Here is a 17,460-nt window from a genome sequence, read left to right as displayed (position 1 = left end):
GGTCCTCTTGGCTACTGGCTCTTAGAATCTTTCTGCCTCCTTTCTGCAACGTTCCCTGAACGTCAGGGAGGATGGATGTGGTATAGACATCCTGTTTATGGCTGATGCTCCTCTGATGCTTATCCTCTGCATTTTGAGCAATTGTGAGCTTCTGTGTTAACCACTGTCCTTGGTGCAAAACCACTTCTCTGATAAAGACTGACGGCGGCACTAATCTATGGGTGCAGAAGTATCTATTTGGAAGATACTTTTAATATTATGTCCATTTAGCAACATAATAGTAATAGGTTTGCCCTTGTGCCTGTGAGCTTTCCAGCTATGAGTTCTTGGTCAGGTTTACAGTTTCAGGCAAGTGCTTCCTATATGGTGCAGGTCTCTTAAGTCTAAATGGAAAGCCATTGGTTACTGCTATAACATTCATTCCACTATTGCACCTGTAGGTGTTTCTTGCCATGTTGACCATTTTCTGGATCACAGAGATCAGAGCCAGATGGGACTGTTGGTGACTTTTTCTCCTTAGCAGCTTTCATCCTTCCTCTGGGACTATGGAAGCTAGTCGTAGTTTACCTATGCTTTATTTATTTATTTATTTATTTATTTATTTATTTATTTATTTATTTTTCCTTACGTGAGATCTTGCTATGTTACCTAGGCTGGTCTCTAACTCCTAGGCTCAAGTGATTTTCTTCCCCCAGCCTCCCGAGTACCTGGGATGTGCCAATCTGATTAGTGTTGTTACTGGGACGAAAGACTGTAGGGAAAGAATTTAAAAGAGAAAGGTTGGTTTTGACACAGGACTTCGGAGCTTTCGGTGTGTAACCGTGGGGAGGGTGGGGCGGGGCGGGGTAGCTCACTTCACTTCATGATGCTCTGGAAAAGAGAAGCCTACACTCATGGCTTGCTCCTCTCCCTCTTTTTATTCCATCTGGGTCCCTAGCCAGCCTGGGGACAGTGCCTCCGTGTGTGTTCAGAGTAGGTCATCTCCCTTTTGTTAATTGTCTTTGGAAATGCCCCAGAGACACAGCCAGAGAGGCGCTTTCTTGATCCCTTAGATGTTTCTTAGTGCAATCAAGTTGAAAGAGATGGGTCATTGGGTGGGAGGAGAGGCCTGGGCCACTGTGCTGGGTTTCTGTGTTTTATGTCTGATGTCCCCTGCTGGGAACATCTGTGGTGATTGGCTAGAAGCTTTGTCATTGATCCAGAGGAGACTGCACCACTGCCAGCTCTTAGCTACTGTCCAGGTCACCCCACACCCTGGGAGGGCTCCTGCTGTCCACCCCTTCTAGCTGAGCCACTATGAGACTTGAAATTGAAGAGCTTATCACTGCATTCTTGGCCTTTGTAATTAAGAATATACCAATTCTCACTTCCCCCTTGGTGACTCATGACTTTTTTTTTGCTTTACTATCATCTCAGATATACACTGAAATCTACATCATTTGCTTATCAGAACCGAAAATGCAAAACTTAAAAAAAATTAACCTGTCCATAAAGTATCAAATCCTGTAGCATCCACCCAGATGAACACATTTAAACACTGCACACGTTTGTAGGTCTAGTCATGGACTCAGCCTGTCAGGATTTCAATGCAGAATGAAAGTCTTGCAAGCTGAGTATGGTGACTTATACCTGGAACCCTAGCACTTAGGAGGTACAGCAGGAGGATCAGTGGTTCAAGGCTATCTACCCCCAACCGGACAGTGTGTTCAAGGCCAGCCTGGGCTATATGAGATTCTGTCTCAGAAGGAAGAAATAATTCCTTTTCTAAAAACCTTAATTCTCTTCTTAGAGTGTAGCCTAGAAATGGTATGGTGCATATGTGAAGGAGGAGGCAGTGTATTCCCGTGCGTTTTATGAGAAAGCGCTTCTGGAAATCACCAGTGTGAAGTGGAAAGATGTCTGCAATACATGATTCATGAAGAAAGGCTAAACTGCTTTGGCCAGGTTTGCACTCAGTATTCATGAAGGAGTTGCTTTGGCCAGGTTTGCATGCAGTATTCACGAAGGAGTTGCTAGGTAGTTCCTCTCTTCTGACCCAGTTTGATTGCACGCATAAAATTGTCTTAGGCCACCGAGAATGCCACTAGAAAGTGACAGCCAGAATGGGCATTGTGTCTCTTTCTTGCGCTGCCTCAGGTAGACAAGCAAGCTGTGGCTATGGTAATGTTTGCATCTTTCCATTCCTGGAAATATCCTGTGGAGTTATTCTTAACATGCCCTCACTGGCCTTTGAGTCTCCACTCAGATAGGAAGACTACGGAAACCCAGCATGGCCAAAATGATATCACCGCCAGCTGATCTGGTACGCCCAAGTAGCTTCCCCCCAGACCAACATGATATCTTTCTTGTCATCTCATTAACCAGTGCTTGACTGTATGACTATACATGCTGAAGAGAAGATAAAGAATGGAGATCTTTACTCTGGATGGTCAGGGCCCTGTTGTTTAGGGATGAAGGGAGGCTCAGTGTTAGGGGAAGGCTCAGTGTTGTTTGTCACTGTATTGGGATGTTTGTGTGTGACTGTGCAGGTGCATAGAGCCTCTGCCAGTGGACACTCTGGAAGGTGGAATGGGGACAGGGTAGGGCAGTGGGAGCAGAACTCTTTATTTTATCATACACTGATTTGTACTGTTAAGTCTGCTCCACAGGGCTTACTAATAACAGTTAAAAAGTAAAAAGGCCAACTAATAAAACCCCACTGTTTATTAGGAAAAGCGACAGAGCCTGACAGTGTCCTGCACAGTAACTGGTGTGTCATGATCTAAAATATTGCTAAAATATTTCTTGATGGCCATAAAACAATACAATAACACTCTCACAATACCTCAGGGTTAACCTGAATTATTTTAGGTAAGGAATAATTCTCTCAGAAGCAGGGAAAGTATGCCTTTTGAGACTTTGAAGAAAGATTGATATATAGTGGTCTATAAATTTGTATTTATGGGATAAGAGTGGCATGCATATATATGTATATGTATACACACACACACAGATGTGGTATTTCTCTTTCTGAGTGAGGCTTATCTCCAGTTGTATACATTCTCCTACAAATGTCATGATTTAATTGTTCTGTCGGACTGAATAAAATTTATTATTTAAATATATTGCATTTTCTTCATCTGATCCTTTGCCTATGGAAACCTGGACTGGTTCCCTTTCTTAGCTATTGTGGTATAGACTTGGATGTGCAAGGACCTCTGCTGGGTCAGAGCAGGTTTGATGTCTAGTTTCGAGGAACCTCCAAGCTGACAGCAGTAGTTGGCTGCTCCGTTCACACTTCTCCGTCAGGTGGGCTCTTTCTCCACCACTGGGCGTCATCTATTTTCTCTATGAGAGCCATTTTGACTAGTGTGAAATGAAATCTCAAAGCAGTTTTAATTCTCATGTCTCTGATGGCTAACGATACAGGAACGCTTTTCAATTTATTTACTGACTGTTGTATTTCTGTTGAAACTTCCAGCTGACGTTGGGCCTTTGGTGTTACTGGAAATTGTCTTGTTTTGGGGAACAGAGTTTAAAGTAGTGAAAAAAACATAACATGCAATATGTGTATTTCGTGGGCATGTGTATTCATTGGTAGTCATGAAGATCTTTGTATGCACAGGACACCTTAACATCTTTATGACCCAGTGATATCTTAAAATATCTAATGCAACGTTAGATACTTAGCATTGTTGATTGCTCTGTTCTATCAGACTCTCTCTCTACACACACACACATACACACATACACATACATATATCCTACTTGATGGGAAATGTTTAGAGATTGGATCATGGAATTACCAAGCATTTTGCAGAGTCTTGCAAATTGAAGCCTTTTTGGGCTTTGTATAGTGTATGGCTGAGCTCACCTGTGCAGACTTAAAGCTGCAGGCTCTGCTCTGTTTGAACTCCATGGCCTTCTCCCTCCCCACCGCTCTTTTTCACACTCTGGTGGCCTCCACCACCCTCCCTGTGTCCAAGTTCCTCTGTCATACCATTGTCTCTCTTCCTTTGATACCCTCAGACTGTCTGTAGGAATTGTAGATCGAGTGTCCTGTACTAAACAGCTCAGCTCTGAGCAGATATTGTAAAAAGAGAAGAGGGACCGAGTCACAGACTGCTTTGTGTTTTCAGCAGAATCAGAGGGTTTGACCTGTTTTCTTTTCCTCATGTTTTGAGGGACTGTCATCTGGCACAGTTAATTTTCCTCTTCTCTTCCTTGGCAGCATCTTCCGGGCAGCCAGCAGCAGTCATCTGTCCAGCTCTGGGTCTCCTTTGGCCGGAAGCCTATGAGAGCAGCCCAGTTTGTCACAAAGCATCCTATTAATGTGAGTGAGGTCTGCTGGAAGCCGGGAAGGGGAGGATGCTTGTCTCCAAGCCTCATGGGAATGTCCTGCTGGTGTGAGCATTTTACATTCTCCCTGTGGGCACCCTCTAGAGAGGCCTCTGAAGAGACCTGTTATACTCTGGGCCTGTTGGTCTGCTGCTGTGCACTTCACTGTTGGAAGGGGAGCTGAATGGGAATCGTTTTTCTGCTTTAAGTGCAGTAAGATTGGCAGAAGGGTCAGTGCCCGTCACTGGCCTCGTATGCCAGTCCTCGGGCAAGGGGAGATTTGTGCATGGCATTTGCTTATTAACCACATGCTGTATTCCTTGCAGATGACTAAGGTTCCAGAAGGGGATGTATTTGGGTTCTGTTTTTGTAGAAACAGACAGGTTAGAAAGACCAAGAACAGAGTGGAGAAAGCATAACATAGCCAGTATTCAAATGAATTCAATATTAGTACATACCTCAAATGAATTCAGCATTAGTACATACTGACTGCTAAGAAGGCACAGTTGTGGATCACCAGGGTAGAGCCTGCAGCCAGGAGGTTGCCTTGGAAGGCTTTGGCATCAGCCAGCGGGTATGTAACAGGAATGATGATCAGGTCTGTTTAGTTTCTATGGGTTCTTTCAGTCTCCCAAGGGAAAAGAAGAGAAAATGAAATGCGTGCTAATCTATATTGTGCCTTGTGCTATAAAAGGTCTGTTGGGGGAGAAGAGGAGACATCATTACCAAAAAGAGGTTTCTAGGTCATTTATGGAGGTCAGAGGCCCATTCTTCTCTGGTGCTGTACCAGCAAGCTCTATGGGTAGACCAGTCATGGATACTTGGAAGGGAAAATCATTTCAGCTATGTCAGTTTGCAGGGGGAGGGGGGGGCTATCTGTGACTTTATACCCACTTTTATCACTGGGACACGTGAGGTCATTGCCTGCATGTGTGTATAAAAACCCCCAGGGATAATTGGGTTTTTAACTGTTTGTTTTCTGACTTTGTCTTCTGAAGGAATATTACATCGCTGATGCCGCCGAGGACCAGGTGTTCGTGTGTGTTAGCCACAGTAACAACAGCACTAACTTATACATCTCAGAGGCAGAGGGGCTGAAGTTCTCCCTCTCCTTGGAGAATGTGCTGTATTACAGCCCAGGAGGGGCCGGCAGTGACACTCTGGTGAGGTAAGGAAAACCCCCAGCCTCCAGCCTTGAGCCAATCAGGCCACCAGACTCTTCTTACCTTAGTGCTTTTCAAGATTAGTTGTCCATGGGGCCTTGCTTGAGGTGCTTTCGAAGTGTGTACCCCCTCCACCCCTGGATTGGGTGTCCTCAGATTACAATTGAATTGGTCTAGGGTTATGGCTCAGGTTGTCCCCCTCAGGGATTTTGTGTGTGGCCAAGGCTGAGCACTGCTGTTCTAGGTGACACTTAGGACCTCAGCTACTTAGTTAACCATTCCTTTGGGTTTTGTGGTATCTGAGCCAATGGGAAAAAACAGTTGAAAGATACCATCACTTCAGGGGACACAGGGGCCCTGCTTCCAAGTGACTGACAGACAGCCTCTGGTGGTGTGTGATAACAAAGTCCCCAGGGTCATTGTCCCTTTAACTGGTGATCACAAATGTAGGGCTGTTTGATGCTCATAGGACAGGTGCTCTTTGAGTGCTACCTTCTCTGAGGGCTGGGGAGCGGTTGAGCACTCTGGATTTAGTTTTCTGCATGCTTGGCATACGTGGAATCATGGGATGGTATGCAGCCCTCTGGATCTGGCTTCTGGCATGTGTGCAAGGTCCAACCTCATCGGGTGAGTATTAGCATCTCACTTCTTTCTGTGGATGAATAATAGAGTTTGCATGTTTTAATAAGTAAGATTCATGAGCCATTGTCCCTCAGGTGTTTCAGTGACTTTAATTTTCATTCTCCCACCCCACCCCACCACCTCGGAGACTCCCATGTCTATGGAGTGACTGATGAGGCTCAATGATGACTTCATCATTTTACTCATTTGTCATATATTCAGATAAGTTTCTCATGGTAGGAAAGAGTGGGATCCCCCACCCCCTAGAGAGGACCTCTAAGGAAGGGGTCCTCTGTTATGTGACCATACAGCTTTGTCACACCTGGAAACTGCCCTTTACATGTGACAGGTTCCTTCCGTGGTGCCTGAGACTGCAGTGCGTCATCCGGTTGAGATATTGAAAAGAGATTCGTGTTGACAGTGGTAGGCCAGCATCCTGTCGAGCTTTCTTCATATAGCCAGGCTTTATCTCAGGGCGACAAGGGTTCAGATGTGTTCAGTCCAATGAGCTGTTATCATTCGTGGGTTTGTCTCAGCCAAATGAGATGGGGTAAGGGAGAATTCTCAGATGCATCAGCAGGCTGGTTTAGAATAGATGGCTCTGGACGGAGAAGGGCAGTGTGATGCTGACAAATTGGCTCTTGTTTCCTTAAAGAAGAGGAGTGAGAACTCTTAACAGGGACTCACTCTCACTTTTGTGGGTTGTGCTTGAAGGAATCTCATGGGACGCCATAGCGAGTTGTATGACTCATGTAGGAACTAATGTGCTAACTAGGTGGCAGACCCGTAGGGACAGCTTTGGAGGGAACACTTGGCTCAGTCAGTGGTGGGGATAATTGCCAGTGTGTAGATGCACAGGGTATGGCTGAAGGGGAAGCCAGGTGAACTTTCTGGCAAGTTTTAGCCCATAGCGCCTGGGAAAGGAGGGGAGAAATGCTTTGGAGTGGGCTGGTAGAGATGATGAGAGAAAACAAACTCTCAGGAGAGAGTGCAGGCGTGAAGTCTGTTGTTTTAGTACAAGCCAAAGAGGGAAATGAAGGTGTGGCTGGACATCAGAGCAGAGCCTGGCAAAAGCTGGCAGGCAGTAAATGCTAAAGCCCCCAGAAGATAACAGGGAAAAGAACCAGGTCTTGAGAGAAAGCCAGGCCTCCCACATGGGCATAATAAGCAGGGAGCCTCAGGATGGTAGCTTCCGAAGGGAAGAGAGCTGAGGTGAGCGTACAGAAGGCCAGAGCCCATTAACCCATTCTCCAACAGAGACCCAAGGAATTCCACCCACATCAGAGGGTTTAGTCTACGCACCTGGGTTTGCGAGGTGTGGGGGGAGGGGCTTTTCTCATCCTGCCAACCAAGAACAGCTTCATTGGTACTACGTATTTCTTCCCTTTCCTGCGGTAGAGGTTGTGTGTGTCTCCCTATCTGAGGTGGTCCAACCATCACCCAGTTCAGGGGATTCCTACAGCATATGATGGGGACTTGGGAGCTTTACTGTACAGCCCATGGCTCAGAAACCCCGACCTAAAGGGCACATGTCCAGCTTAAAAAGCCACACATGAACCATGGTGACCGTTCGTCATACATGTTGTATTTCTAATGAGCATGCGATGTGAATGAAAAATTTCTTTCCAGTGGGCTTTGAGGGTAGCAAGTAAGACCTGGGCGGTCTTTACTGTCCTGTTAGCCAGAGCTGCCTCAGGCTTTATAGAGCTGTCCTCTCGCTGCCCGCACTGCTTCACTGCAGACCAGCAAGAGATGCTGTGAGGATTCCTGACAGGGAGCCCCGTGCTCAGTGCTTATGAATTGTATTTCTAGAGATCAGATGAGACTGTGAGCCTCAGCACTGTTACCTGTGTCTTACATACCTGGCTCAAGGCTTCCCACTTGTCCAGGCTTCTTGAAGGATTTGGACCAATAGTCAAAGTGAGGAGATGGATCTCGCTCTGTCAACTTCTTTAAGATGTCTTTTACATTCTAAGTGTCCTCTGAGGAGTTGTTGGCTGACTGAGCATCCTGGCCCTTTAAAAACAATCTCTCTCTCTTTCTCTCTCTCTCTCTCTCTCTCTCTCTCTCTCTCTCTCTCTCTCTCTCTCTCTCTCTCTCTGCAAGTTATTTAACTCTAAAAAATGATGTATGGTGAACCTTGTAAACATATAAGCGAAAGTAACAAGATATAAAAGGGTATTGCATGATTCAGTTCATACAGAAGAGCCAGATCAGGCAAATCTGTAGAGACAGAAAGCAGATCTGTGGTTACCAAGGCTTGGGAACTGAAAGAAAAGCAGACAGAGACAGTGCCTGCCAATAATGAAAATGTCCTGGAACTCTCACATTGCATAACAATGTGAGTGTACTTAGTGCCGTGATATTGTGTGCTTTAAGATGGTTCAATATTATGCTGCACACAATGCAAAAATGCCAAGTAAATGCCGATCCCGGGCTTGCACGATTGTTATTCTTTGCCTGCAGGTATTTTGCAAATGAGCCGTTTGCCGACTTTCACCGCGTGGAAGGCTTACAAGGAGTCTATATTGCCACCCTGATTAATGGTTCTATGAATGAGGAGAACATGAGGTCGGTCATCACCTTTGACAAAGGGGGAACCTGGGAATTTCTTCAGGCCCCAGCCTTCACAGGATATGGAGAGAAAATCAATTGTGAGGTACAGCTGCTTTCATCTTGTTTGGCTTTTTTTTTTTTTTCTTTTTTTTTTATACAAAACAGAGAGCTGTGGTCTGGTGCAGTTTTCTATATTCAATATTTACAGGAAGCATGCAAGATGATAGAATGTGCTTTTAATGACACATGGAACAAAATTCCATATGCATATCTGCCCTTACAGGTCCCCAGCTCCACACCAAGGCATGGTGGGGGCTGGGATTATCTCAGAGGGGTACCATGGGATATTCAAGATGTATCTTTTAGTTATTGGAGATTGAACCACATACAGACCCTGCTTGTTTGACTCGTGAGCTAGACCTTTAGCCTAATAGCTCATGTTTGTTTTGTTATGAGATGGACTCTTGCTACGTAGGCCAGGCTGGCTTAGCATTTGTTAAGCTGGTCTCAAACTTGCAGTCTTTCTGCATTAGCCTCCTAAGTGGCCAGAGTGCCAGGATTATGTCCTCTACTGTCACACTCAGCTTAATTTAAAAGTTTTGAAGGAAGCCCCGTGATACACAACATCTGTTAGACATCATGTTTATTGCTTGACGAATGAGCTTGAGTTAGCTCACGACTCTGACATGAGGACATAACGCGTGTCTTTTGAGGACATCACGTCTTCGGGAAGCTGGAGTTTTGTGAGCCAATTTGATGAAAAGCCCAGCGGGAAAATCGGGGAGCGGGGACGACAGAAAATAAGGGTGGAAGTGTCACCTAGGGTTCCAAAACTTGAGAGGTTGTGTTTTGCGTAGCAGGTGCGTGTGTTCCATTTGCAGGACTTGGGATTATTCAAACATGAAATGGACAGGTTTTCCCACCAGTTTTATGTATACAGCTGTTTCAAATGGATACTCTTTTAGTGGACACCACACACACACACACACACACACACACACACACACACACACACACACACACACTGTTTACATGTAACTCTAAAATGATACATGACGGTATTCTATTTTTTTCTCGTCTGGAACTGCTATAAAAAAATGACACCACCAATTTTATCTTAAACCTACAGTGTTGACGAATGAGCATAGTGTTCCCCATTTATGTGCCTAAAAAGCAGAGCATTTTAAACTGTGTTGCTTGGTCCCGCTAAGTGTTCTCATGAGTTGATTGTTGTACTCCCTGGTTGTCTTGTGTTTCTATTTCACCTGAGTGGGCAGAAAGAAACCAGAAGAAATTAGTGCTAATTTGGGGTGCATCCATAATTAGTCAATCACCTAATCTTTTGGACTTTTGAATTGTTTGTCCATGGTAAGCTATGTTGTCTCCCCTGCATTTCATAGCTGTATTTCTCCTCTTGGGAAAATTCTATTGGAGAGTCTTGCCCTAGAGCACACTTCCCTATGTTCCTTTCCTTTCCTTTCCTTTCCTTTCCTTTCCTTTCCTTTCCTTTCCTTTCCTTTCCTTTCCTTTCCTTTCCTTTCCTTTCCTTTCCTTTCCTTTCCTTTCCTTTCCTTTCCTTTCCTTTTTTCTCTCTTCTCCTCTTCTCCTCTTCTCCTCTTCTCCTCTTCTCCTCTTCTCCTCTTCTCCTCTTCTCCTCTTCTCCTCTTCTCCTCTTCTCCTCTTCTCCTCTCCTCCTCTCCTCCTCTCCTCCTCTCCTCTTCTCTTCTCTTCTCTTCTCTTCTCTTCTCTTCTCTTCTCTTCTCTTCTCTTCTCTTCTCTTTCTTTTTTCTTGGCCCATAGGTCTTGATTTACCACATGAAATCTAACTTTGGAAAGAAGCAGGCTATAAACAGACATGCATAAACACCTAGACATTCCAATTCCTCAGTATGTAGGCCCTCAGAAGCTTGGCCCATCTTGATCTGGATGTGGCTAGGCAGTGTTGAGCATGCCATGGGGCAGGGGACAAACTTGGTGGAAGAGAGCCAGCAGCAGTGCTATTTCTCCCACTGATGAGCTTGTCATTGTTGTCACTGTAGGCTCCCAATCGGCTTTCAGTTTCTACCTCTTAGCTTAGGTGGTGCAATGGTTGGGTCCCTCTCCCTTTTGCTGGGACCAAATAGCTAATAAGAATCATCTTTAGGAAGAAAGGATTTATTCATTGGTTCCAGACTTTGAGGGTACAGTCTGTCACAGCAGGAGAGGCTCAAGGTGGATGCTTAGTCTTGTTTTCCCTTTCTCCTTTTCATTCAGGTAGGGATCCCAGACCTTAGGATGGTGCTGCCACAGTCAGGGTAGCTCTTCCTTCTCAGCTTAGCCCCTCCGGAAGCTCCCTCACAGACCTACCCTGAGGTGTATCTTCCAGGCGATTCTGGATCCAATCAAATTGACCGTGAACATTAACCATCATAGGTGGTATGTTAGCTTTCTGTCATCATTACAAAGTGCCCGAGAAAATCAGTTTGTGAGGTAGAAAGACTGAATTTGGTCCACTGTTTTAGAGGTATCAGTAGTTTTTGTCTGAGCTTGCTTGACTCTGTTGCTTTGGGCCAGTGGCAAGGCTGAACATCATAGTAGAACAAGCTTGATTGATCATGGCAGACAGAAAATAGATAAAAGGAATCCAGAGAGGAAGAGGCCAGGGTTTCCATGTCCCCTTCAAAGGCACACCTAATGACAACTTCCTTGTACCAACCTCCTTAAGATTCTGCCACTTCCCAGAGGTACCAAAATCTTGTGACTAAATCTTTAGAATAGGACCCTTGGGGAATATTTCAATCTAAATCATGAGGTGAAAAAGACTACATAGTAATATATATGGTTGAAACATGATGGCCTAAGAATGCAGAAACACTTGATAGTCTAAGGATCCAGAAACACTTCTAAGGATTGATTTCCTCGTAGGCGAAATAAAAGGAAAGAGGAAGTAGGGGAGGTTCCTTGAGCCAACCTGATTTCCTGTTGTTCTTAATTGATCAAACCCTGGATGCTAGCAAGATTGGTTTGTTAGAAGGATCTTGGATTTTTGTTGTTGTTTTTGTTTTGTTTCTTTTGGTGATAAAAAAGAAGTAGATTGGACAAACCTTGTCATCATTTTTTCCTGTGCCGTGAACACAGAGTCCCCTGTTTTGATTACTAATAGGCATGAAATACTTTAGACATCACTTTTCTGGCCAGGAGAATGAGGCAGAGGCATTTATGGTGGTCTACGGAATGGTAGGCATCTGAATTTAGAGAGGAAGCCAGTTTCAACACCACGAAAGCCTGCATCTTTGTACGAATGTGGGATAAGCCTTTAAGGCTTCCTCAAGACCCCTGTGACATTCAGAACATGCGTCTTACACATCTGGCCATTTTCCAAGGAGACTCTTGGACTTCTGATTCGTTTTCTTCTGACAGAACTTGTAGCATTGTATTTCAGACACATCTGCACTGACTTATAAAGTCAACAGGGCATTTCAGTTCTCTGTCTTTCTGGGTTCCTGGGTGGCACCGGCAATGGACTGCCTTTCTTCTCTGTTTGAGTTGACACTGGTTTGTAATTGTTATTTCTGGGAGTCTCCAGACTTTAAGTTATCTTTGTCTTTTCTTCGGTGGTAGAGATTTATGTTGGGTCAGAAGATATGCTCTGTCTAGGGAGATTTGGAGACCACTGGGTTCTAAGTCTGGATTCCTCTGGGCCAGACCCTCTTCTGGGTCTTGCTGTGGGGTCCTCAGACAGACTCTTGGGTTTGAGGGAGTCCCAGGCATGTGTTGTGTTATATGCTGATCCTATTTGGTAATTTCCTTCTGAAGCTTTCTCAGGGTTGTTCCCTCCACCTGGCCCAGCGCCTCAGTCAACTGCTCAACCTCCAACTTCGGAGGATGCCTATCCTATCCAAGGAGTCAGCCCCCGGTCTCATCATTGCTACCGGTAAGTGTGCCTTGCCTGCTATCCCAGGGACTTGGGTGGGCTGGTTAATGCAGCCAGAGAGATATACAGTGATCATCTACACCCCTAGCAGTTTCCCCTCCTCATGGCTTTACGACATTATCCTAGTGACTAGCTACTAGCTGGGATGTCTGTCTGGGCCAGATATCTTTCTAGCATATTCTTCCTTTTGTGTTTCAGGCTCTGTGGGAAAGAACTTGGCCAGCAAGACCAATGTGTACATCTCTAGCAGTGCTGGAGCCAGGTGGAGAGAGGTCAGTTCCTGGTCCCGGAGCTTTTGTTAGTGTGAGCACGTGAGCTGTGAGCCAACATTTCAGGGACCCAATGATCTCTGGTGGGGGTCTGTGATGCTCTGTATGATCCACATGTGTATACAGAAACCCAGGCCCCCCCAGGAGACTGACCCACACTCCTGTGTCTTCACACCCTATAACATACTTGTGATTTTTGCCAGAATATCACTTTAAATAAAAAGCAGACCGTTTCAGTTTTTATTAGAAACAACTGTGAATTTGACCACGTTTTTCAGGATAATACATTCCATGAGGGGAAGAATACAGTGTCTGTTTGGCTTACTTCTTTCAGCCCTGGACTGTAACAGTGTCTGGCATAGAGAAAATGCCCAGTAAAATTTGGCGTATGTGTCAGCGAATGACAATGCAGTTGTGGTGGGTCTGACACTGCTCATTTCCCCTGTTTTTTTTTTCCTGAGCCTTGCTGGCTGGTCCTTTTCATCTTCTCCATGCTATGGGAGGGGATTGTTTTAACATTGTTTAACCCACTGGCCACACCCATTCTCAAGGGTCAACTAGTGCTGCAGAATAAGTTGGGGTCTTATTCTGCAGAGACTCGGTCTGTGCTGACCCTGGGATGGGTCCTGACATCCCAGCAGACCACTGTTCCGGCCGACTTGAAAAGTCAGCATCTGTAGCTTCTATCCCCAAAGTGCTTCTTCTGGACAATATAGTGTGCACCTTGCCACATTTAATCTGCAATACGCATAGCAATCATGTCACCATTTGGCTCTGGGTAATTTGTAAACATTCCTCTTATATTTTATCTCATATGTGACCCAAGCTTCTTATCATCCTTCTACATGAGAGAAGACAGTGTGTGTGTGTGTGTGTATGTGTGTGTGTGTGTTTGTGTGCATATGTCCATGTCCATGTATTCAGATGAAAGAAGCGATCAGGACACCATGGCCAAACGGGAGTTGAAGGTTTAGAATTTTCAGGTCGCCCTCATCCTGTCCCGGGGGAAGGATGGAATAGCTGCATCTCCATCCGTAGAGCTGTTGCTTCCTTTGGAGTGCGGCATCCTCTCACCAGCGGAGAGGGAGGCCTGCGGGCTTTTAGTACCTTCTGCTGCTGGAGACAACAGGGACGGGAACATCCGCAAGTTATTTCCTTTGGGTAGAGAGCTGTGTCTTGCTCCTCCTCCACTGGAGCAGCGTTGCCTGGCTGTTGCCAGGGCAGCTGTTGGAGACTCTCTCCAGGCATACGTAATACCTGCCAGGAAGTGTTCAGCACCCAAGGGACCTTGTTTTGGGAACTAGCAGAGAAGTAGCTGGGGGTGAGAGTTGGAGACTCCCTGTGAGGGAGCTTCCCAGTCCCCGTAGGTTGTCTTCACCACAGAGGCCCCATGGAGGAAGGGCACCAGCCATTGCATGTGCTGGGGGATGAAGGATACAGGTGACAGATTACTGCAGGGAATAGTGGTGATTAAGATTCTGGTTGCCCTCCAACTAGCTAGTTATGTAAACTCTCTGATCCCCACCATTTCTTCTTGCTCTTTCTTCCATAACAACCTCACGGAGAGCTGTGAACTATGGCCAATCTATGCTGCAGTGTTCCATTTGATAAGAGCCACCCCTCCCTGGTTTCTACAGATTCAAAGTCTCAAGCATGCCCCCAAGGATCTCTGTACCTTCTTGTTGTATACATCCCCCCTCCACTGTCTGCATCCACCTCTACGTACAGTCAGCATGTCGAGAATTCTGTATAAGGACTGCTCGGCATGGATAGATTGTTTATTCCACTTTCCAAGATTCTGCCACTCGTGTGAGTTTGAAGCCCATCTCAGAGGCTTCGTTGCCTGAGGCTTTTCTGTTTTACTGCTGCTGTTCCCACCACAGGGACAATGGTGGCTTTGCTTATCCAATCAAATCTTAATTGTTCTACCTACTTGGAATAGTTGAGCTGTTTTAATGTCTGATACCTTATTTTTACATTTGTGTGTGTGTGTTTGTGCATGCTTGAGTATGTGTTCTATTGTTTTAAGTTGTGTTTACACGTGTGATTCATTTTGAGTTAATTTCTAAATGTGTCTGTCATAAGAGAATGATCACCACCCTACTGTTTTCATATTCTAATCTGCTCAGACCAATTTTTGATATCTATTTTTATCCATCTGTTGAGAAGACTTTTCTTTCCCCTGTTGAGTCGCCCTTGGCCCCTCTTTGGAGATCGGTCTGTCATGTGTATGTGGGTATGTTTAGAGGGGTTTCTGTTGTGTTCCATTGAGCTATGTGTCTGTCTTTTTCACCACTACCATATTGTCTTGATTACCAAAAACCTTATAGCCAGTGTTGGAATCAATTAGGGTGAGATCTTTGCTTATTTTCAAAATTGCTCCCATTATTCAAAGTCCTTTGTGTGTCTGCATACCCTGCCAGTTTTGCTAGGACTTTCACTGGGAACACATTAAATGCGTAAATCGATTTCAGGGTAAATTGACATCTTAATAACACCGAGTCTTTTGATCCACAGTTGTAGTCTATCCCTCCATGCCTTCTTTAATTTCTCTTGGTATCTTTACATTTCTAATGTAGAAGTCTTGTATGTCATTTCCTTCAGTTGTTCAGGCTGGAGCTCATGGTCTTACTGTCTCTGCCTTCTAAGTATGGGGATTACACGCATATGCCACCATGCCTGACTTCATTTTTTTTTTCCTTTTCTTTAATCTTAATGCTGGGGAATGAATCCAGGGTCTTAAACATACTAGGCAAGCACTCCACTGAGCTACAACCAGAAATACCAATGTTTATGTATATTATTCTTTAATATTTAAACTTGCTATTACTGCAAATGAAATTTTCTTTTAAGTTTATCCCTAACATTTTGTTGTTGGTAACTTTTTTGTTTTGTTTGTTTGTTTGTTTGTTTTTTTGTTTTTGTTTTTTGAGATAGGATCTGTTTGGGTAGCTCTGGTTTACCCGGAACTTGCTATACAGAACAAGCTGGCTTTGAACTCAGAGATCTACTTGTCTCCAACTCCTGAGTGCTGCGATTAAAGACATGTGCCCCCATGCCTGGATTTTTATGCTAATAAATAACAATGCTTTCTGCATTCTCCGACTTTGTCAAAGTCCTGGATTCTTTCTTAGTTACTGTGTATGTGCATTTATTATAAACAATCATACCAAACGCAAAAGGAGGCAGTTCCTTCCTGGTCTTTTATGAAACCATTTCTTCTTCTTCTTGCTGTTCCTCCCCCCTGCATTGCACTGCTCTCCTAGTCCTCTCCTTCCTCTTACTGTGGTGACTTTGATCTCCAGACACTGTTGAGTAGATGCAGGAGGAGTGAGCATTCCAATTTGTTCTTTGTCTGGAGGATAAACATTTTAGTCTCCTTATTTTATTTTATTTTTTTAAAGACAGAGTCTCTCTTTGTAATTTAGGAAAGCTAGTCGTGTTCTCAGCCTCATGAATTAAACAATATGCTTTTGGTTGTATGTGGTGTATATGCATACATATATGTATATGTATTCCATCAGCCTGGAGAAAAATCCCGTTGGTCTTAGGTTATTGATAACTCTTAAAAAATCACATCCAGGTATTGATTTTTGTTAAATGAAACTTCTATATCAATGTAATGATATAGATTTTCTTTATTCAGTTACTATGATGGGTTGTATTACTTGGCTCTTGAATATTAAGCTAACTTTCAGTTACAGAATAAGTCCCACTTGGTCATGGTATGCTGTTCTATTTATATATAACTAGGTTTGATGTGCTAAAAATGATAGGGTTCTCTTTGTGAGAAATACTAGTATATGATAGCCTATTTTCAATGTCTTTGGTAAGTTTCAGTATTGGGATCTGGGTAGTCTCAGAAAGTAAGACTAGACTGTTGTGCATCTCCCTTCCTTTGCTTCTGACTGTCTATGCTAAAGTTGGTGCTATGTCTACTGTAATTCACCACTGGGCTGGGAATTTTCTCCTTAGAATATTTTTTTTTTTGGCAAGAAATTCAATTTTTCCAGTTGGTGTATAATTAAGATTTTCAAATTTAGTGAATTTTTCTTGCTATCTTCTTAATATCTGTAGAAGCTTTAGAGATAATTTCATTCCTGGTAGGAATGACTTGATTGTTTTCTCTACTATATTATTAAAATTTTCCTTATTTGTGTGCTCTTTCTGTGTTTCGATAGCTATTTTATTTTAGATGCTTCCTAAGTCTATACATGTAAGGCTTTAAAATTTCTTTTGGATACATCTGTTACTGTCCATTTACTTACTATTTATCTGTGTCTTTGTTTAAAGGATTTTAGGTATGAGACATTTACATCCTTGCTCTTTTGTAAATTATTACTATTATTTTACTTTTGGGGGGAGCTGGGTAGGTGCATGTGGAGGTCAGAATACATGTGGGAACTGTCCCTCTCCTTCCACCATCTGAGTCCTGGGAGCAGACCCAGGTTGTTAGGCCTGGAGGCAAGCGGCCTGACCACTGGACCATCTCACTGACCCCGGGCTTTGCTTGGGCACTGTTATTTATTGGAATTAAGCCTTGTCTTAGTCAGGGTTTCTATTCCTGCACAAACATCATGACCAAGAAGCAGTTGGGGAGGAAAGGGTTTATTCAGATTAC

General features: G+C 44.2%; 1 protein-coding gene across 2 annotated transcripts in view; it reads left to right on the top strand.

Moving 5' to 3' along the window:
- Sorl1 (sortilin-related receptor, LDLR class A repeats-containing) overlaps positions 1-17,460 on the top strand; it is a 159,589-nt gene that overhangs the window by 47,741 nt on the left and 94,388 nt on the right. For both annotated transcript variants that reach the window (NM_011436.4, NM_001357261.1), the window contains 5 exons: positions 4,211-4,312; positions 5,316-5,485; positions 8,568-8,760; positions 12,453-12,570; positions 12,769-12,842. In NM_011436.4, coding sequence (NP_035566.2) covers positions 4,211-4,312; positions 5,316-5,485; positions 8,568-8,760; positions 12,453-12,570; positions 12,769-12,842 — 657 coding nt within the window. The remainder of the gene's footprint in view (positions 1-4,210; positions 4,313-5,315; positions 5,486-8,567; positions 8,761-12,452; positions 12,571-12,768; positions 12,843-17,460) is intronic.

Source organism: Mus musculus, chromosome 9, assembly GCF_000001635.26.
Source record: "Mus musculus strain C57BL/6J chromosome 9, GRCm38.p6 C57BL/6J".
Classification (NCBI taxonomy): Eukaryota; Metazoa; Chordata; class Mammalia; order Rodentia; family Muridae; genus Mus; species Mus musculus.
The sequence above is the reverse complement of the archived record's forward strand: the minus strand, read 5'-3'. Positions and strand labels throughout refer to the sequence as shown.